The sequence below is a fragment of the Triticum aestivum genome, chromosome 6D (assembly GCF_018294505.1).
Source record: "Triticum aestivum cultivar Chinese Spring chromosome 6D, IWGSC CS RefSeq v2.1, whole genome shotgun sequence".
NCBI lineage: Eukaryota > Viridiplantae > Streptophyta > Magnoliopsida > Poales > Poaceae > Triticum > Triticum aestivum.
The window spans coordinates 5,301,590-5,319,295 of record NC_057811.1 but is presented as its reverse complement, the minus strand read 5'-3'; the positions used below and the strand labels follow the sequence as shown (position 1 = coordinate 5,319,295).

The 17,706-nt window shown below is 46.3% G+C and overlaps 1 protein-coding gene and 1 long non-coding RNA gene across 2 annotated transcripts; both read left to right on the top strand.

Moving 5' to 3' along the window:
- The first annotated feature begins 5,989 nt into the window (after window positions 1-5,989).
- On the top strand, window positions 5,990-12,934 carry LOC123142944 (disease resistance protein RGA5). Its single transcript, XM_044561662.1, has 4 exons — window positions 5,990-6,922; window positions 10,157-12,311; window positions 12,386-12,466; window positions 12,831-12,934. The coding sequence occupies exons 1-3, from the start codon at window positions 6,108-6,110 to the stop codon at window positions 12,449-12,451; spliced, it is 3,036 nt and encodes a 1,011-aa protein (XP_044417597.1). The 5' UTR covers window positions 5,990-6,107; the 3' UTR covers window positions 12,452-12,466; window positions 12,831-12,934.
- A 336-nt stretch (window positions 12,935-13,270) lies between these two features.
- Window positions 13,271-15,596, top strand: LOC123142945 (uncharacterized). Its single transcript, XR_006470637.1, has 3 exons — window positions 13,271-13,602; window positions 13,708-13,802; window positions 14,036-15,596. It is a non-coding gene; the product is annotated as an uncharacterized lncRNA (long non-coding RNA).
- Window positions 15,597-17,706: the final 2,110 nt, after the last annotated feature.

Here is a 17,706-nt window from a genome sequence, read left to right as displayed (position 1 = left end):
AATCACAAAGGACCACCGCTTCTGCATCAAGTGAGTAACAAATCGCACTAAACGAGCTAACAGCCGTGACTAACCACATAACTGACTTCCTGGGCCCACACATCAGGGTGACAAGGGATGTGTATACGAATATGATGTTGAGGTGGACTGGGTCCCACATGTTTTTTCCCCATCTTCTTCCCCCTGCCCGTGAAGTCCACCCCACCCCTGCCGCCCCTCCTGCTCCCAGTCGCCATGGGCAGTACCCGACGCTGCGCGCCATGGCCATGGGATCCCTCCCCTCCCACTCTTGCTCGCAGCAGCCGCCGTACAGTGCCATTGCCCTGGGGAGTGGCCAGCAGCAGGTCGCGGTAGCGCCAACAGCAGCGGCGGGTGCGTGCAGCGGCATTTGATTGCTACCACGCAGTACCTGATTGCTTTTCTAAATAAACTAATGGGGACCCGATTGCTTTTTCTGAAAAGTTACAGGGACTTGATTGTGTATTGTCCGCGTAGATATTCCACGTTGGCCTGACATGTGGGTCCAACTAGTCAGTTCCAGAGTTCCAAATCGGTGAAATTTATTACTCACTTGACACAGAAGCGGGTTTTTTTTGTGATTTTTGACAAAAATGATAGTTTTGGAGTACCCTAGCCACAAATGTGGTGCTTTTGAGCAATTTACTCGCTATGTGGTGACCTACGCGTCAAATAGGGATCGCCCTCGCCTTCAGCGAGTCTAGCTTCCAACTTCGCTGAAGGGGTGAGCGGGTTGGGCCGGGCACGTGCGCAGCAGGCCACAGCCTATTTTTTCTGTTTTTTCCTTTTGCGCTTTCCAAAAACCTTGTGGGCTTTCCCCTTTGGCCCAAATAAAGTGTTCTCGTACCCAAACATTTCGGGAAACATCCGGAACCCCTTCCGGTGAATTCTGAAATCCTTCCGGAGACTAAACACTATTATCCCATATATCAATCTTTATCTCTGAACCATTCCGGAGTTCCTCACCATGTCCGTGATCTTATCCGGGACTCCGAACAACATTCGGTCACCAACATGCATAACTCATATAATACTATATCATCAACGAATGTTTAAGCGTGCGGACCCTACGGGTTCGAGAACTATGTAGACATGACCGAGACACCTCTCTGGTCAATAACCAATAGTGGAACCTGGATGTCCATATTGGCTCCTACATATTCTACGAAGATCTTTATCGGTCGAACCGCATAACAACATACGTTGTTCCTTTTGTCATCGGTATGTTACTTGCCTGAGATTCGATCGTCGGTATCTCAATACCTAGTTCAATCTCGTTACCAGCAAGTCTCTTTACTCGTTCCGTAATGCACCATCCCGCAACTAACTCATTAGTCACATTGCTTGCAAGGCTTATAGTGATGTGCATTCCCGAGAGGGCCCAGAGATACCTCTCCGACAATCGGAGTGACAAATCCTAATCTCAATCTATGCCAACTCAACAAACACCATCGGAGACACCTGTAGAGCAACTTTATAATCACCCAGTTACGTTGTCAGAGACACCGCCGTCACCCGATCCGGCATAGCCAAATCTTAGGTTTTCACCGAAGACCATTAGACATGAGATCTCGAGGAACAACAAGGTCCACGGTGACACCTTCAGGAAGGATAACAACATCCACGGATGTCGTTGCCGCCGGCATAAACAAAGACAATGCTAGATTTTCATCCGGAGCCTCGCCTTCCAACAGACCATCTCGACCTCCGAGGTCACCCAAACGGTACCGAGCAAAAAGGAGGCCGAAAGCGCACACCAGCAAGACCAATCTGAATGCAGGAGCTGGGCGGATGCCATGCCAACTGGTCGTTCGCACCGCCACGCGCAGGAACTAGCAAGGACCCCGCCGGATCTGGCCGACCCGCGCCGCTGCACGCAGGTACTGGGCGGAAAACGTCTGCACCACCGCGAGCTGGATCTGGCCGGGACCCCGCCGGCATCAGACCGGCCCACGCCGCCGCTCGCCGGAACTGGGCGGGAACACACCAAAGCTAGCAGGCCCGCACCGCTGCGCTCCAGATCGGCCGAGGATGTGCAGAGACAGACTAGCCCGCGCCACCGTGCGCGAGATCTGGGAGGAACCTCGCCAGGGAGGCCCGCCCGCACGTCCTTCGGTCACGAACGCGTACAAGGGCCGCCCCAGCCAGAAAGGGAGCACCACCAAGCATTGCAAGTCAGGGAGAGCATCGCCTGGCCCGCGCCGCCGCCACTAGCCATCCGCCGCGCGCCGCCGCCGCAGCGGGCCACCCACCGCGCGCCGTCCAGGGCCGCCGCGTCTCCCAGGGCCCTCGCGAGCGCACGAGCCCCCGCGCCACCTTGGCCCCGTCCCGCGCCATCCAAGGCAGCAGCCGTGCCGTCCGGCAGCCGCCGCGCCAAGCTCGCGGACGAAGAACAGGAAGGACCCCCGCCGCCACCTTCATAGGAGCCGGCGCGGACTTCACCGGCCGCTCCTCCGGCGGCGGCGAGCCAAAGGAAGGGAGGAAAGGGAGGAGCGGCGCCTCGATCTAGGGTTTCCCCCGTGTCGCCAGGGAGGGCGACGTGGGGGACGGGAGAAAAGTATGTCTGATTCCAGTAGTGTCCCACGTGTGTAGAATTTGCTCAGAAGAGATTAACTAATATGACTGCATGACTTGGGATGCCTAAAAAGGGAGTAATGCTACATCTACAAAACGTTATTTAAATTCTTTACAAACAAGCTGATGTGGATGATAATGATTGGGAATAGGGGGTGAAGGGCCCACCCCAGTTGAATTCCGAGGGGAGAAGAGGATTGGTTTGAAAGAGTTCAGTATAAAACATTTGTAGATTTAATAGGTCTAGCATTATTGCAAAAACCGTCACTCGGTGAGTGGATGAGGGTGTGACCTCACCCTAGTTGCAGTATAGTGCTCACCAGTAGCCATCACAATTTCTTTAGGAAATAAAATGACTTGGCCACACTTGCGTAATAAATTGTTCCGTAACCACTGAAATTAAAACCGATTCCAGCTAGTGAATCGTATCTTTCAATCCAACTATACAATATCAATTGTATGCAGTAGGTAAAACCAAGTTGGCATTATTCGATATACACATACGTGACCGCACATCTGCTGTGCCGGCCGGCCCCTATCATGACGACACAAATTAAATAGACTCGAGGACTTGATTGAAACACTGTTAGGAATAAGCACGACATGGTGTACGTCTCCCGAGTGATGTAGTTGTCCGTGTAGTACTAGAGTTCATAACCGAGTAGGTTTAGCTGAGGTAGCTGGCTCTAGTAGTATATATACGTCGATACCCCATTGCGAACAACAACGAAAAAGATCATAAAAATAGAGAGAAGAAATAAAATCTTAACATGCACAAGACAGTACCTGTGGTAATACATCAATTCGGCGCATTCGGTTCCGTCGAGAGAAGCCGAGACGTTCTGTAAATCTGTCGGGACTATCGATCCATTCTATCGCTAATAGAAGCTAGCTTTCACGTACGTGTATGGATGCTACTGCTTGGGGAATCGGTCAAGCTACCTGTTTGCTTGCTTTTCTAGCTAGTTTCAGAACCAACACAGCACCACATCAGCAGGATCAATTATATGCATCGATGGATGAACCAAAGAGTTTGTATATATCCGGTCAAAGCAGAGTTGGCATCAGATATGTGCATTTCAAACAAGTGATGTATACTGCCAATCATATGAGCGCTAAATGTGGTCAATATAAGCGCAACTCCTTGTGGTGGAACCTTATCATTTGGGTATAAGCCATAGACTTCACATCGGTGTTCGTGTTTATCTGGATTCATGACAAGATTTTTGGCACTACTCGTTCAGCAGTAGAAGACACACCCTTCGACTACGTGGTGTCAATGGTGATTCCATCGATCTCAAGATTTGCTGGCTTATTCTCTTACATGCGTTCATAGGGATATGGTGTGTGTGTGCACGTGCACGCGCGCGCGTTCATATATATGTATGATGTAAGCGGGTGTATGTGAGCATCTATGCTTGTATTGTGTTTCCAAAAAAGCTAGTTTCAGCATCATGTTTCGCAATAATAACAATTCATTGCGGTGAGTATTTTTTCTTTCTAATTGGTGTGCATCATAAATAAATGAAAGTAATTTTGCATTAAACCTGTTCCCAAATATAATACGTACTTCAATTCCTTAACACCAAGGTTCAACCGGTAGTTACCCTATTAAATATGTGATTTAGTTGCCACAGAATGGCAATTATCATCGAGGTCATTTTGTTACAGCTTCTACGGAAAGGCTGGAACACATAGCTGATGTGGTCTCGGCCAAAGCAGTTGCATTGTTGAGGATTAAAATTAGCCCAAAGTATTGGATGCTCTAATCTGAGGTCAGAATGGACAATAGTACAGTGGTGGACCCTAGGAATCTTAGTGAAGGACAGTCCATGGTAGAAGCACGGGTCTTAGATGATTGTTGCAGTATTTTGAGTGAATTCGGGAAGGTTATTATTGAGCACTGTATATAGAATCAAATGTAGTAGCTCATAAACTAGCAAGATGGGGACGTGCGAACAACCCATCTGTTTGGGCGGATGCACCCCTGATTTTCTTGTTAAATGTTTAGTGGATGATGTAACCCTTATTTGATGAATAAAGTATGCCTTCCCGTAAAAAAATCTTGCATTCAAACAGAACTAAGAGAATGAACTATTCATTGTTAAATTAACTATGAGAACGAACTATTCGTGGTAGCTAGGCAGACGAGAGTCGATGGATTGGATGCTCCAGCAAGTTGACGCTTTCTAGATCAAGTTGGCATTGTTTAAATATGCATCTAAAATGGCCCGAGGAATTCGTCCAAATGTATGCATGCAATGCACCACACCAGCCAGATCAACATCGTTATACATATATTATGTATGGATGAAGCATCCAAGAAATTTAGGAGGTTGTATGTATCCGAAGCAATAGTGTACGTTTCTGCTAGTTGCAATCAAATGGCCCCAAAAAGTCGTCCTTCATATATATTGTACTATCTACAAGCTTACTTTAAATTTCTGTTACATCATGGTTGGTGAAGCGACAGGTACGTTTGAACTCATGCCTAGTAGATGCACGAATTTGACTGTATATATTGACCAATTCTGTGTGCGTCATAGCGGCTGCATTACTGAATACAGACAAGTAACTAATTTTGCATTTTGATTTAACTGTATACCATCTGAATGAAAATTACTCGATTGCCAGTAGCCTACAAAGTTTTCTCCGATCTGTTCAAACGTACTAGCTCCCCCCCACCCCCACGTGCCCCAAGCCAATTAGCTCTCTTGACCCCAAAGACGCGATTTGTTACTAAAAAAATCTTGGGATGTTAGCTGCTAATTAAGTTTTAAGTTTGGTATCATACCCACTCTTTTTCACCATCCATGTTCCTCCCATGTTACTAAGCCAAGTTGCAGCTAGCTTAATTAATTTCTTGAGCCGGCCGGCCAAATTTACAGCTAATCTTCTAATAACTAAAGTAATATTTCGTACAACAGCTCCACCATACAAGTAGGTCGACCCAGGTTGGTACGATTCCATGCAACTGCTCCTCCCAGGACCAGGCAAGCTAATCAAATTGACTCGAAGACTTGATGAAAGCAAACGCATGAACGCCACAAAGAGCTGACAAAACAAATTGGTCTATCCTTGCTCTAAACCAATAATGCGTCTGTCTGCCTAAAAAAATTCGATTGAAAGCAGCTCAAACCAGTTAAAGATTTCAAATGTATACAGTTCTGTTTTGAGCCATTAATCTCTGAAACCTGTTTTGATTAACAAAGGCATATAACAACAAACCGGCTGCAGACTGAGTCAGTCGTCATTGGTATTTAAAAATAAAGGGCCAGCCTGGTGTGAAACTTTGCACAGATCTACAGAAACTTTGCAGTCCATCGCGGAAAGATGCTTCAAAGCCAATCAAACTAGCTAGCTACTACGCCATATATTCATACAAGCGGCGGCAACCTAGCCACAGCCAGCAAGAAAGAGCTTCTGAAAGGAGATAGAAATTGAGAGAGAGAAAAAGAGGGGAGAGGAACCAGCAGGCTAGCAAAAGTTAGAGGGGGGAAGGGTGAGGGTCGAGCATGGAGTTCGCCACAGGGGCGATGAGCTCTCTCCTCCCCAAGCTGGGGGAACTGCTCATGGAGGAGTACAAGCTGAAGGAGAGTGTGAAGAATGGGATCGGAGAACTCAAGGCCGAGCTCGAGAGCATGCAAACTGCCCTTGTCAAGGTGTCCAGTGTGCCGCTGGATCAACTTGACCCGCAGGTCAAAATTTGGGCAAATGAGGTCAGGGAGTTGTCCTACGCCGTTGAGGACAGCCTCGACTCCTTTGTGACGCGTGTCGAGGGCGTTGAGCCGACCAAGCCCAAGATCAAGCACTTGTTGAAGGCGGCCCACAACGAGTTCACCAAGTTCAAGGCACGCCATGAAATAGCTAGTGACGTCAAAGACATTGAGAGCCAGGTTAGGAAGATCAAGGAACGGTATGACCGGTACAAGATTGATGATGTTGTTGCTAATCTTGCAACGACTCCAGTTGACCCTCGTCTCCCAGCTCTATACAAAAAGCTATCTGACCTTGTGGGTATTGATGAGCCAATTAATGAGCTGATAAAGATCCTGTCCGAGGGGATTCACATGCCTGACAAAAATCCCAAGATAGTTTCCATTGTTGGATTTGGAGGATTGGGAAAGACAACCCTTGCAAAAGCATTGTATGACAAGCTTAGCAAAACATATCAGTGTCAAGCTTTTGTTCCAGTGGGTCAGAATCCAAACACGCAGAAAGTTCTCAGGGACATCCTGCTTGAACTTGACACTGGGCTATCCAGAGCCACAGAAACAATGGTTGAATGGCAGTTGATCAACCAGCTGCAAAAAATCCTTGCAGGCAAGAGGTACGAATTAACCTCCCTGTATGCCAGTCAATAGCTTCTTTATGTCAACTAAGGAAGACAATATATGCTTTATCTTTGCTTTTGATTCATATCAATAAACAACTTGGCGTTTGTTTTCTTTTCATTTTGACACGACAATTTCTGATTTACATTTCCGATTTATGTATGCCATTAGAACATACGTGGCACCTTTTTTTATTTGGCTAAGTCAAGATTAATACCAATAGTCGCATTAACTGATTGGTTACATGGATTACTTAGGCGGTCAACCATCTCTAGTTTTGCTACAAATGAATACCCATTCAATTATCCTGAATATAACCGTTTGAAAAATGGTAGATGAAGACTCGACTCGATTAAATGGCATAAAACTACCATACTTCAGGCTAGTGGTCACAAAAATCTACCACTTTCTAAAATATTCCAAAAACCTACCACAAAATTGGTTGGTTGTTTCAAAAAGCTACCATGTTACACTGAGGACTATGTTGGTTAGCTTTAAGCATGATTATGACAACTTGGATCCACGCGTCAGGTCTGACATGACACAAAAGTGAAGACACTAAGCTTTGACCATTAGGTTGACTGTTGATAGGTTATGACAGGTAGGGCCCAAATATCTTTTAAAGCAATCAGGCCCCTATGTTTTTTTTTCTAAAACAATTGGGTCATGCAAATCCTACGATCGTGGAGCACGGTCACGCTTGGCTCGCCGCTAGTGGACTCGTCGCTGGAGCCGATGAAGGGCACCTGTGGGCGTCATCCTTGCCCCCACGGCGTGGGTCCTGTTTAGCCCCTGCCGGCAAGCTCATCCCCTCCTCGGCTGACCACGAGCTCGAGTTGGAAGGGAGCACGGGAGGCATGGATCCATGGCGACGTGGAGTTGCATCACTTGGAGGGCACTAGTGAGCAGCTCCTCATCCGACAAATATCATCGAAGCACCAGCTCCCTACTGGCTGCGCACATGCAATGGCTTACTGGTCGGCTCCAGCCAGTGCTGCTAGAATATTTGTACGCCCCGGAACATGCTCGTTGCCAGTGGCCGAGCTAGACGGGGATGCTTAGGGGGGCCAAAAAGATAACGAAAAGTCTAACGCCTACACGTGTGGGCGTCTGGCAACTCGCCCACACGCATGGATCCACGTCCAACCAATTCTGTATGAATCTTGGCGCGTTCTAGCAGTTTTTGTGTGCCACGTAGGACTAAGCTGGTGTGTGGGCATTCATCCGGTCGCCCACACGTTCTTTTTTCACCACACGGGTGGCTGGTGTGTGGGCGTTTAGCAATTCGCCCACACACTAGTTTCACGCACACAAAGGAGGCTGGTGTGTGGGCGTTTATCACTTCGCCCACACGCCCGTCTCCTAGCCCACACCAAAGCTGGCAGTTGCCATGTGTTTCTGCAGGTATATGGCAACTGCCCTAGCTTTGCTTGTAAGCAGATGGCAACCCTTTTTTACCCGAGTTGCCATGTGTTTTTGCATGGTACATGGCAACTGCCGTAGCGTGCACGTAAGCGGGTGACAACTCTTTCTTTTACATGGCAACTGCCCTAGCGTGCTTGTGAGCACATGGCAACTCTCTCTTTTATCCGAACATGTTTTTTTTGCCATGCCTTCTTGTAGTGCTACATGGCAATTGCCTAGTGTTTAGGGGGTGACAACTCCTAAAGTTTTGAAATCATGGTAACTGCAGTAGATCAGACCATACATGGCAACTGCAGTTGAGCAATCATTGCAACTGTAGTTGTCCGACATGGCAACCGAAGTTCAGAGACATGGCAACTGCAGTTAAACGAACATGGACGAGGGTCTGGGCCATGGCAACTGCGGGACGCGCGGTGACTGTCACGCGGGCGTGCGGGACCACGAGGTACGAGGCCTCACGTACGGGGCGTGTGGGCATTATCTATTTCGCCCACACGCACGCGTGTGAGAGGGATCGGGAGGGAAAAAAAAGTGTGTGGGCATTACTTTTTTTCCCACACGTGGGTGTGTGGGCTGTTCCTCTTATACACCACACAAAATATGTGGGCAGCCCCCCTAATGCCCACACGTGTGGCACTTATCGGCGTCTAAAGATAAAACACACGTTTCGAAAAAAAAGATAAAACACAAATTTCCAGTGGCAAAATTGCCTATTTTTTTAATCTCAGCCATCCCAAAAAAATTCTTCACAAACTAGTCAACGCTGGGGGGCTATGGCACCTGCAGCATTATACTCCCTCCGTTCCTAAATACTTGTCTTTCTAGGCATTTCAACAAGTGACTACATACGAAGTAAAATGAGTGAATCTACACTCTAAAATATGTCTACATACATCCGTATGTGATAGTCATTTGAAATGCCTAGAAAGACAAGTATTTAGGAACGGAGGGAGTACATAGCTCCGCCAGTGCTCGTTGCTACAATGTGTACTATAGCTATATAGTCGAGCTACAGTGTGCGACTGTAGCTACAGTCAACGAAGGTTTTTCCCTGCACGCCCAGTTAGCCCGAGGTAGTGGCAGTAGAGTTGCACTTGGCAGGAACACAACACAGCTCAGCGCAACTCCTCCCACTCGGACGATGTCGACGTAACACCCTGCCTCGGTAGCTTGGTCCATGGCGAGGATGTACGTGCTCGCCGCGTCAGACAAGAGAGGAAGGAGGGCACTAGCGAGGGTCTCATCCATGTCGGAGCACTACCTTGTCCTTCTCGGAGCACCAGCACTAGCAAGGAGCTCGCTCGCGCTGGAGCACCAGCTCGTCGGAGCACCGCGTCGGAAGCTGCCGAGGTGGTCGCTCTTTGTTTCCGGCCGGGGCTGGTGTGGGCGGAGATGGGGTAGATGAGACGGGGATGGGACCGGGCGCTAGTATAACTTAACATGTTGAATTAAGTTGCCATGTGGCCTTGATGACTGGGTCCAATATGTCATAATCGTGCTTAACTTTAACCCAGTGAACAACTAGTGTTTTTTGAAATAGCAAACCATCTTGTGGTAGGCTTTTTCAAATTTTTAAAAAGTGATAGTTTTTTGGAACCCTACCCTTAATTGTGATAGTTTTATACTATTTACTCATCAAGACTCGGTACATCACAGGAACACTTCTAAAGTTGAGATGTATTTTATCTTTTTTATTTACGGTTAGCGCCTTTCTTTGGTTCTGGTGCATTGTTGTGCTTCTTGTTCTGCTAGGTAGTATATTAGATACTTTGGTAATTAAACAATTTTTCATCTCATGTGAATAGGTACTTTATTGTTATTGATGACATATGGGATACACAAACATGGGACGTGATTAAGTGTGCTTTCATGGATAGTCATCCGGAAAGTAGATTAATCATAACTACCCGTATTGTTGATGTTGCCACCAAAGCTGGTGGTATCTACCACATGCAACCACTTTCTGATGATTACTCCAAAATGTTATTCTATACAAGAACATCTGGTAGTGAAGGACCTGCTGAAGTGACTACCAAAATCTTAAAGAAATGTGGTGGTGTGCCATTAGCTATCACCACAATAGCTAGCTTGCTTGTTGGGAAACACAGTGAGGACTGGTCTAAGGTGTATGATGCCATTGGTTTTGGGCATGCAGACAATGGCGATGTTCATAACACAAGAAAGATATTATCTTTTAGCTATTATGATTTGTCGTCCAATCTGAAGACATGTTTATTGTATCTTAGTGTGTTTCCTGAAGATTATTTAATTGATAAAATATCACTGATATGGAGGTGGGTTGCCGAGGGATTTATACCATATAGAGAAGGGATGGAGTCATTTGAACTTGGAGAGATCTATTTCAACACGCTTGTAAACAAGAGCATGATACGGTGGATAGATCCTGAAGATAATGATGGCCGAGGTGGTTGTCGTGTCCATGACATGGTGCTGGATCTCATCCGCACCATATCAAATGAGGTAAACTTTGTCACAGTACATGATATGGAGCATCACGACACACGTCCGGGAGGAAAGTCAGCCAACAAGGTTCACAGATTAGCAGTTCATGGAAAAAGTGGGGAACACAACTATAACATCGCAATGGAGCATGTAAGGTCATTTAATGTTGTCGAGTGCAGTGCCAATAGTATGCCCCTGCTTTTAAGCTTTAAAGTACTGCGTGTGTTAGTTATTGAGGACTGTGTTTTTTCGGAAGGTAGTAGTCTTGAGCACCTCGGTAAGTTGTTGCAGCTGAGGTACCTGGGGCTAGTGAAGATAGCGGTCAAGATCCCTGAAGGAATAGGACATGATCTGAAGTTTCTTGAGATATTGGATGTAAGGGGAGGTTTGATAAGTGAGCTGCCGCCATCTGTTGGTGAGCTAATGAATTTGAGGTGCTTGTGGGCTGATAAAGGTACAGTGATGAAGGGCGAGATAGGGAAACTGACATGTCTTGAAGAGCTGCAGCTATATTCGGTGGAGAAGTGCCCAAACTTCTTCACAGAGGTGCGGAAGCTGACGAAGTTAAGGGTGCTCAAGATATATTTCGCTGAAATACAGGAGTCTGCAGGCAAGGCTCTGATGGAATCCCTGTGCAACCTGCACAATATCCATAGTCTGACGGTCTTGGATGATGGTCGTCAGGCTGAGTATTCGGTTGTCGTCAATCATAGCTTGGAAGACTTGGCACCCTGTACAAAGCTGTACGAGTTAAATCTGCTATGCATAGTTATACCGAGGGTGCCATCATGGATCAACCATTTAAGTGTTCCACTCCTTTCTCGTCTAGGGCTGCATGTGGATGCGGTAGAAGTTCGGGATGTTCAAACCATCGGCAGGTTGCCGTCGCTCCTCGTCCTTTTTCTCTGGAGTAAGGATGAAAAGAACATATCATATACTTTTGGCAGCAATGAGTTTCACAAGCTGAGAATCTTGTGGACGAAGAAGATAGAGATCGCTGTTGGAGAAGGAGCATTGCCGATGCTTGAATCGCTGCTATACAGTGCAAGCGCTGAAAGAAAGGACGCTGCCAGCTTGGTGCCGTGGAGGAGAAATAGCTGCCCTTTGCTGAAGGACGTCACCTGTTGGCTTGACTGCACTAACAACAGCTACAGGGAAGTAAAGGAAGCGAAGCAAGCGCTGAGGCAGGCTTCCGGCACCCGTCCCAATGCTGTGTATCTCGATCTCGACATAGAAGAAGAAAACTACGATGAGGAGGCAGGTAGATTCATTGATAATCTCGTGGAGGTCCTAGGCGGTTTGGAGAGACCGGGGAAGGAGGGCATTCCCGCTGATGAAGCAGATCTGCGTGACATGATAACGTCTCTAGAGAGTCTGTTACGTGACGGCGTCGAGCCTCGCGTCGGGCGGTATGCTGAACAAGAGTTACGTGGTTTTGTTACCACCTTCAAGAGTTTGTTACCTGATGCTGCTGCAGCTACCACCATCAAGGAAGAGGTACGTCCATACAGAAAAACATTAATGTATCATGTCACTGAAGGCCGGCCGGTCCGCTAATTTTCAATCTGCAGCCGGATAATGGTGATGCCACCAGCAGTGCCGATCAGGATCAGGAAGGGGCGGCGAGCCACTGTTGAACGCCGTACATCAAGGTAATACCACCCTACCTCTGTTTCTCATTCTTTCTTCCATTTATCCACGCACATATGTCCATCTTCTATATACTGGCATCAGCGGAATGCCACTTAATTAAGTACTATTCTTATTTTGAGTTGTACTTGTAACCAATTAATCTTTATATAATTTTTGGTAAGCAACCCTCAAATTTGTGGTTCATGTTTGTAGACAAGTCAATTTTCTTTTGGTGATTTTTGAATTCCCAATTTTTTTAATCAATTTACAGTACCCCTGCTTTGCGGATCTTTCTATGTCCCATGAGTATATACATGTCAATGCATATGCATGTACGGTCTGCCTATTTAATTACAAAACCACTCATAATTTTTCTGGTTACAGGATGCTGGGATCTTGAAGCCTTCTACAGTTTTGTTATCATCACTAGGAAGTAAAAGTAACTCTTCAGTTGTTGAGTTAAATTCGGCGATCAGTACCAAGAAAAACAAAAAAGAGAAATGGTGTCTCCTGTAGCATTACACTGGGTGGCAAAAAGGAAAAAAAAAATAGAAAATCGAAAAAACAAAAAAAATGCTTACTTTCTTTAGCGGTATAGTGCTTGGGTGGGTGGGGGGCTGAAAAAACAAATTGATGTTTGCACCAAGAAAAACTAAAATGATAAAAAAAAATGTTTTATTATGTTTAATGCAGTTTGTGTTCCTTATATTTGATAAATACCCAAAACAAAAAAAATGTATTTTTGTCTTTTTAAGAGTTTTTCATTTTTTTCATTTGTTTTCTTTTCTCTTTTTTGGGAGGGTGGGTGGGGAACTCCGCCTATGGCATTTTAAGGTAAGACTTACAATGGCGCAGCCGGTCTCAAGCCCGGAAAAAGGAGGAGAGACCACCCATGTGTGCCGGATCACGTACATGTGTGCAACATACATGCACGTGATCCAGCACACATATATATTACAACCTAGGTTGGTGAGGCAGAGTATTATATATAACAAAGCTTTGTGTTGTCATACGAATTTCTATTGTGTTCTTTGTTTGTGGTGACATAAATGAGACTAGCATGAAAAGCTTTATTACAGGCAGCATAGCTTGTTGCTTGCCAAAGTGAAGAATGGCGTGTGAAGAAGTGAAGAAACTGCAGGCACTAAGTTTACAGGTCATGCATATATTTTCTTACTGATGCACTGCTCTTTACGACTTGAATCATCCAGTCTACATATATATTTCGGGCAATATGTCTGATTTCTTGGTCCCTTTGCAGCAAACCACACATGAAAATACTCTGCATACCAAATAGGATTTTGGTTGGGCCCTGCCGAAAATAAAGTGAGTGCTGAGACAAACTCATTTCAGTCGGTGAGTACGTCCACCATTTGAGCATTATTGAATCAGTATCCGAGTTGTATGCTCTCTTGTTTTTTCTGTAGATCTTCTGGTCAAATGCCTGAACCATACATGTACAGATCTATATGAACGACTTGTCTTGCTTGCTACCTATTTTCGAGTATTATTTTGCCTGATTGGCCATAATGATGCAAGTTTCTCTGTAGTAACCACAAGTCTCTAAAACATCTTATATTTATGAACAGGGGAAGTATGAGTTTGCTTGATCTGTCATGTTTTGACTTGCTAGTACAACGTTGGCTGTCAACGATATATGCCCATATACACATATGGTGTTTGCACAAGGGCATGATTACTTTTAAATGGCGATGTGCTCTCCAAAGAAGAAACTGGAGAAAGAAACTGCAGGTCCTGTCAGTTAATTGCAGCTTCAACACCAACACCTACTTAAAATCGGTGCAATAAAGCCTTGAGGTGGTCAGGATGAGAAAAACAAAAGCCTAAGATGAAATTGGGACTGGTGTGTCTACCCAGCTACTTATTCAGCGTAGAAACCCCATTTACAACAACTTTGTTTGCTTCAATTAACTGCAACAATTTAGTAGCTGGAACAAGAACATCAAGCATCAGCCAATACTAAGAGAGTGAATCCCACTTGTAGTTGTAATTCATCCCTTGCTTCCTAACTAGCTACTAGATTCACAAATTATTCCTACTACTGAGTTTAGTTGCTACACATGAGTTCATCAACAGACCATTCTCTTACCAACTGGCATATAATTAAGATGCACTTACCAGAGATTACAGCTGCTTCGCATTCTCTTACCCCTGATACCTACTCCGGAATCAGCCAGCACGGCCCTCCGTGTCAACTGAAAGAATGTGGCCCAAAGCAATGGTTTCATGTTTACTGCTGATTTGGAGCTACACATCGCTAACTGAAACCAATTCAGCAACGATGAACAGCAAGTGCAAACAGAGCAACCACAAGGCTACAACACAAGTGAATACCAGAGCTACTAATACAGATCTCGGTCGCAGGCAGTAACGAATCTGTTATAGGTTATGGCCGAGCTCTGCCTATTCTACATGGATGGCTATGGTAGTCTGCAAACAGTCTCTCTTTTTTGCGAAATCAAACAATGTAAAGTTGATATACTAGCAACAAGATAATAGTCGTTAATCGTTGGTGCTGCTGTGCGGCCTCTAGGTAGATGTCTGTTCTAAAGCAGCATAAAAGCTAAGGATGCAGAGTCCTGTCAGATCTCGTTCGATCCCTGCAAGTAAAAGAAGCGCAGAGCTGGCATTTGGGTTCTTGATAGGAGGGCCAAGCATTTGAGCATTCTTGAGTTATTTCTTCGAATCGTTATCCAACATATATGTTCTTGGAGAAACTGCAGGTCGCTTGTGTTACTGATGCTCTATGTGTATTCCTTATCTGAACATTGCAGGGAAAGACAACACCTGAGACTCTGAATAAGTCTTTCCATTCATCCTCAGCGCCAATACCTGCATGCATTCCCTTACAAAAAACACTTCCATGCGGCCGGTGATCGTGCATTATAAACGCCATGGCCAACCTGTTGGCACAAGCCTTGAGATCACAATGAGGAAATCAATATCTATGTTGTGTTTGTTATTGTAAAGAGGATTTACAAGTGTACCTAGCTATCTGGTTGTTCAAAGTCTCAACATACAACATCATATGTTCCTCATCTATTTACCAGAGGACTGAGCTTTGAAAATGAAGCTGTATTTTCACTTGTTCCTGCAACAGAAATAATCATACAGCAGACATCAATTGATACTGCGACAGTGAATCACACTTTAGCTCCCTTAATTAAATCTAACTAGCTACTACATGCATCTATGTTTCATACTACTGAGTTCATCAGCAGCTCATGCGCTTACTAGAGCTCATTATTGCTTGTTTATCCATTCACAAGGAGGGCTTCCACAAATGCTGGTTTCGACTCCTTACTGAACTAGTACAGGCGCTACATATAGCTAACGGAAACCGATTCAGCAGTGGTGAACAACAAAACCGATTTTGCAAAATAGCATGCATAACAAACAGAGCAGACACAAAATTGCAAGGCACGCATCATGACTGAACTAGTCCAGGTGCCTAGTGCTACGCACACACTGCTACTGTTCAGGAACTGCATAAAGTAGTTGTTGACGCCGCAGGGGAACTATGAATTTTGCAGCAATATATATGTCCCATAAGAAAGAGTGATCTTGCCCATGAATTGTAGTACTAGGCTTGAGATCCTGTTCTGAGACCTCAAAGATAATGGTTTCCTGTAGCTTTGGTCCATATTCCTACAAACCATCATTGTGTAGTCTGTGCATAACTGAACTGAACAAACCGTATCAATATGATGATACAAAAACAAATGCATGACACACAAGCACAAATCACCTATTGTTAGCTTGGACTAGACACCTGTTGAAGAAAAATAAATATTCAAGATGAAATGTCCAATTCACAAAACATGTATATGCCATATAAAATCTGCAATCCACTTGTGTTCAAGAACTAAAGATTCAGAAAAAACTCATATATAGCTTGAGGTTTACAGTTCAAATGAAGAAATATATTGGCGTTGCTGCTGATACATAGAAATATATTGGCCTTGGCCGCAGGCACATGAGGAAGACATGCTACTAAGCTGACGTAGTGCGCGAGAGATGGGCGACGGGCGTGAGTCTCCGCCACCGCCGATCCAGCCGGAGCCACCGTCGCCGCTCTCGCCAGCCGATGGGGAGGGCTTGGGGGCCGACGGAGGGGGGATTTCACCGCCGCCGATCCGCCTCGCGGAGTGACGACTCCGCCTCAGCCGCCGCTGCGGTTGTCGCCGGATCCACCTCTTCCTCTGGATGAGGTGCGTCCGGCGCTCGTGGTGGCTCCCGTGGTGGCGCTCGATCTGCCCTCTTCCCCGGCTTCTCATCGGGATCCCTCGACGGAGGATCGGGATCGGGGTTTTTTGAATCCTACGAAATGGTACGTGCGTTTTGAAGATGCTCGAGAGGTGGGGAGATGGATCAATGGCCTGATCTACTCGCACGCGTCTCGTTGGATGACGATCCGAGATGAAGAAGGATAAATTTGGCCGGACGACATCTAAACATTGACGAAGAGCTTGATATCGGTAAGCATTTAAAGATTGATTTTTTCCATATCGAGGTTCTTGAATGTGTGCAGGTCCCCATGGAGTGCGAAGAACAAACTGTCGTAGTTGATCTTATGGAGGACGACGATGGACCAAAGCCTTCGCAGCGGTTTGGGGGACGTTTCTGGATTCTTGCTGATGACGATGAAGACGATGAGGATCTGCCGGAACCGACAGTTCGGCCGCCATCTACGAGTGGCTTGGTAACATCTATCCCTATGACTAAACCTGTGGTGAGTTGCAAGAAATCGTTATCGCTCGGTACTCCGGTTCCTTCGCAGAAGTCGAAAGTGAAACCATGGAGTGGTCCGTTGCCGAAGGAGGGGCCGCCGGCTATCACCTTGTCCGACTTTTTTCGTCCCGAGTGCTGGACGAGAGTGACTAGGAGAAAGAAGAAGGGTGGTCGGACGGTGTCGCAGCAATTGCCGGTGGTGACCGGTACGCGTGATATTCGGGCGGCCAGATCGGCGCGTTTGAATTCGCTTTTGGGCATAGTTGGGCCGCAAGCGAGCGATGGCGATGTGGGTTTGGCTAGTACTGGGCAAGAGGCCCAGGGGGATGGCCAGGGCTGCGTTGAGGTGGGTGTGGGCGATGTGCATGTGGTGGCCTCGGGTCAGTCGCCCCCGCATGCACGATCTCCCTCCTCCTCTCACCCCGTTCATGCTAGGGTTCGCCGCCGTGGGAGGCCTGGTTTTCCGTCCGCGTCCTTGCGCCGTCTTGCTCCGGGGATCGCCGGTGTT

What these genes read in the sequence shown, in the direction of transcription:
- LOC123142944 (XM_044561662.1), top strand. Translation starts at nt 6,108, where the DNA reads ATGGAGTTCGCCACAGGGGCGATGAGCTCTCTCCTCCCCAAGCTGGGG. An exon ending in AAAATCCTTGCAGGCAAGAG is followed by an intron (nt 6,923 to 10,156) that starts GTACGAATTAAC and finishes TCATGTGAATAG; the next exon opens with GTACTTTATTGTTATTGATG. An exon ending in CTACCACCATCAAGGAAGAG is followed by an intron (nt 12,312 to 12,385) that starts GTACGTCCATAC and finishes TTCAATCTGCAG; the next exon opens with CCGGATAATGGTGATGCCAC.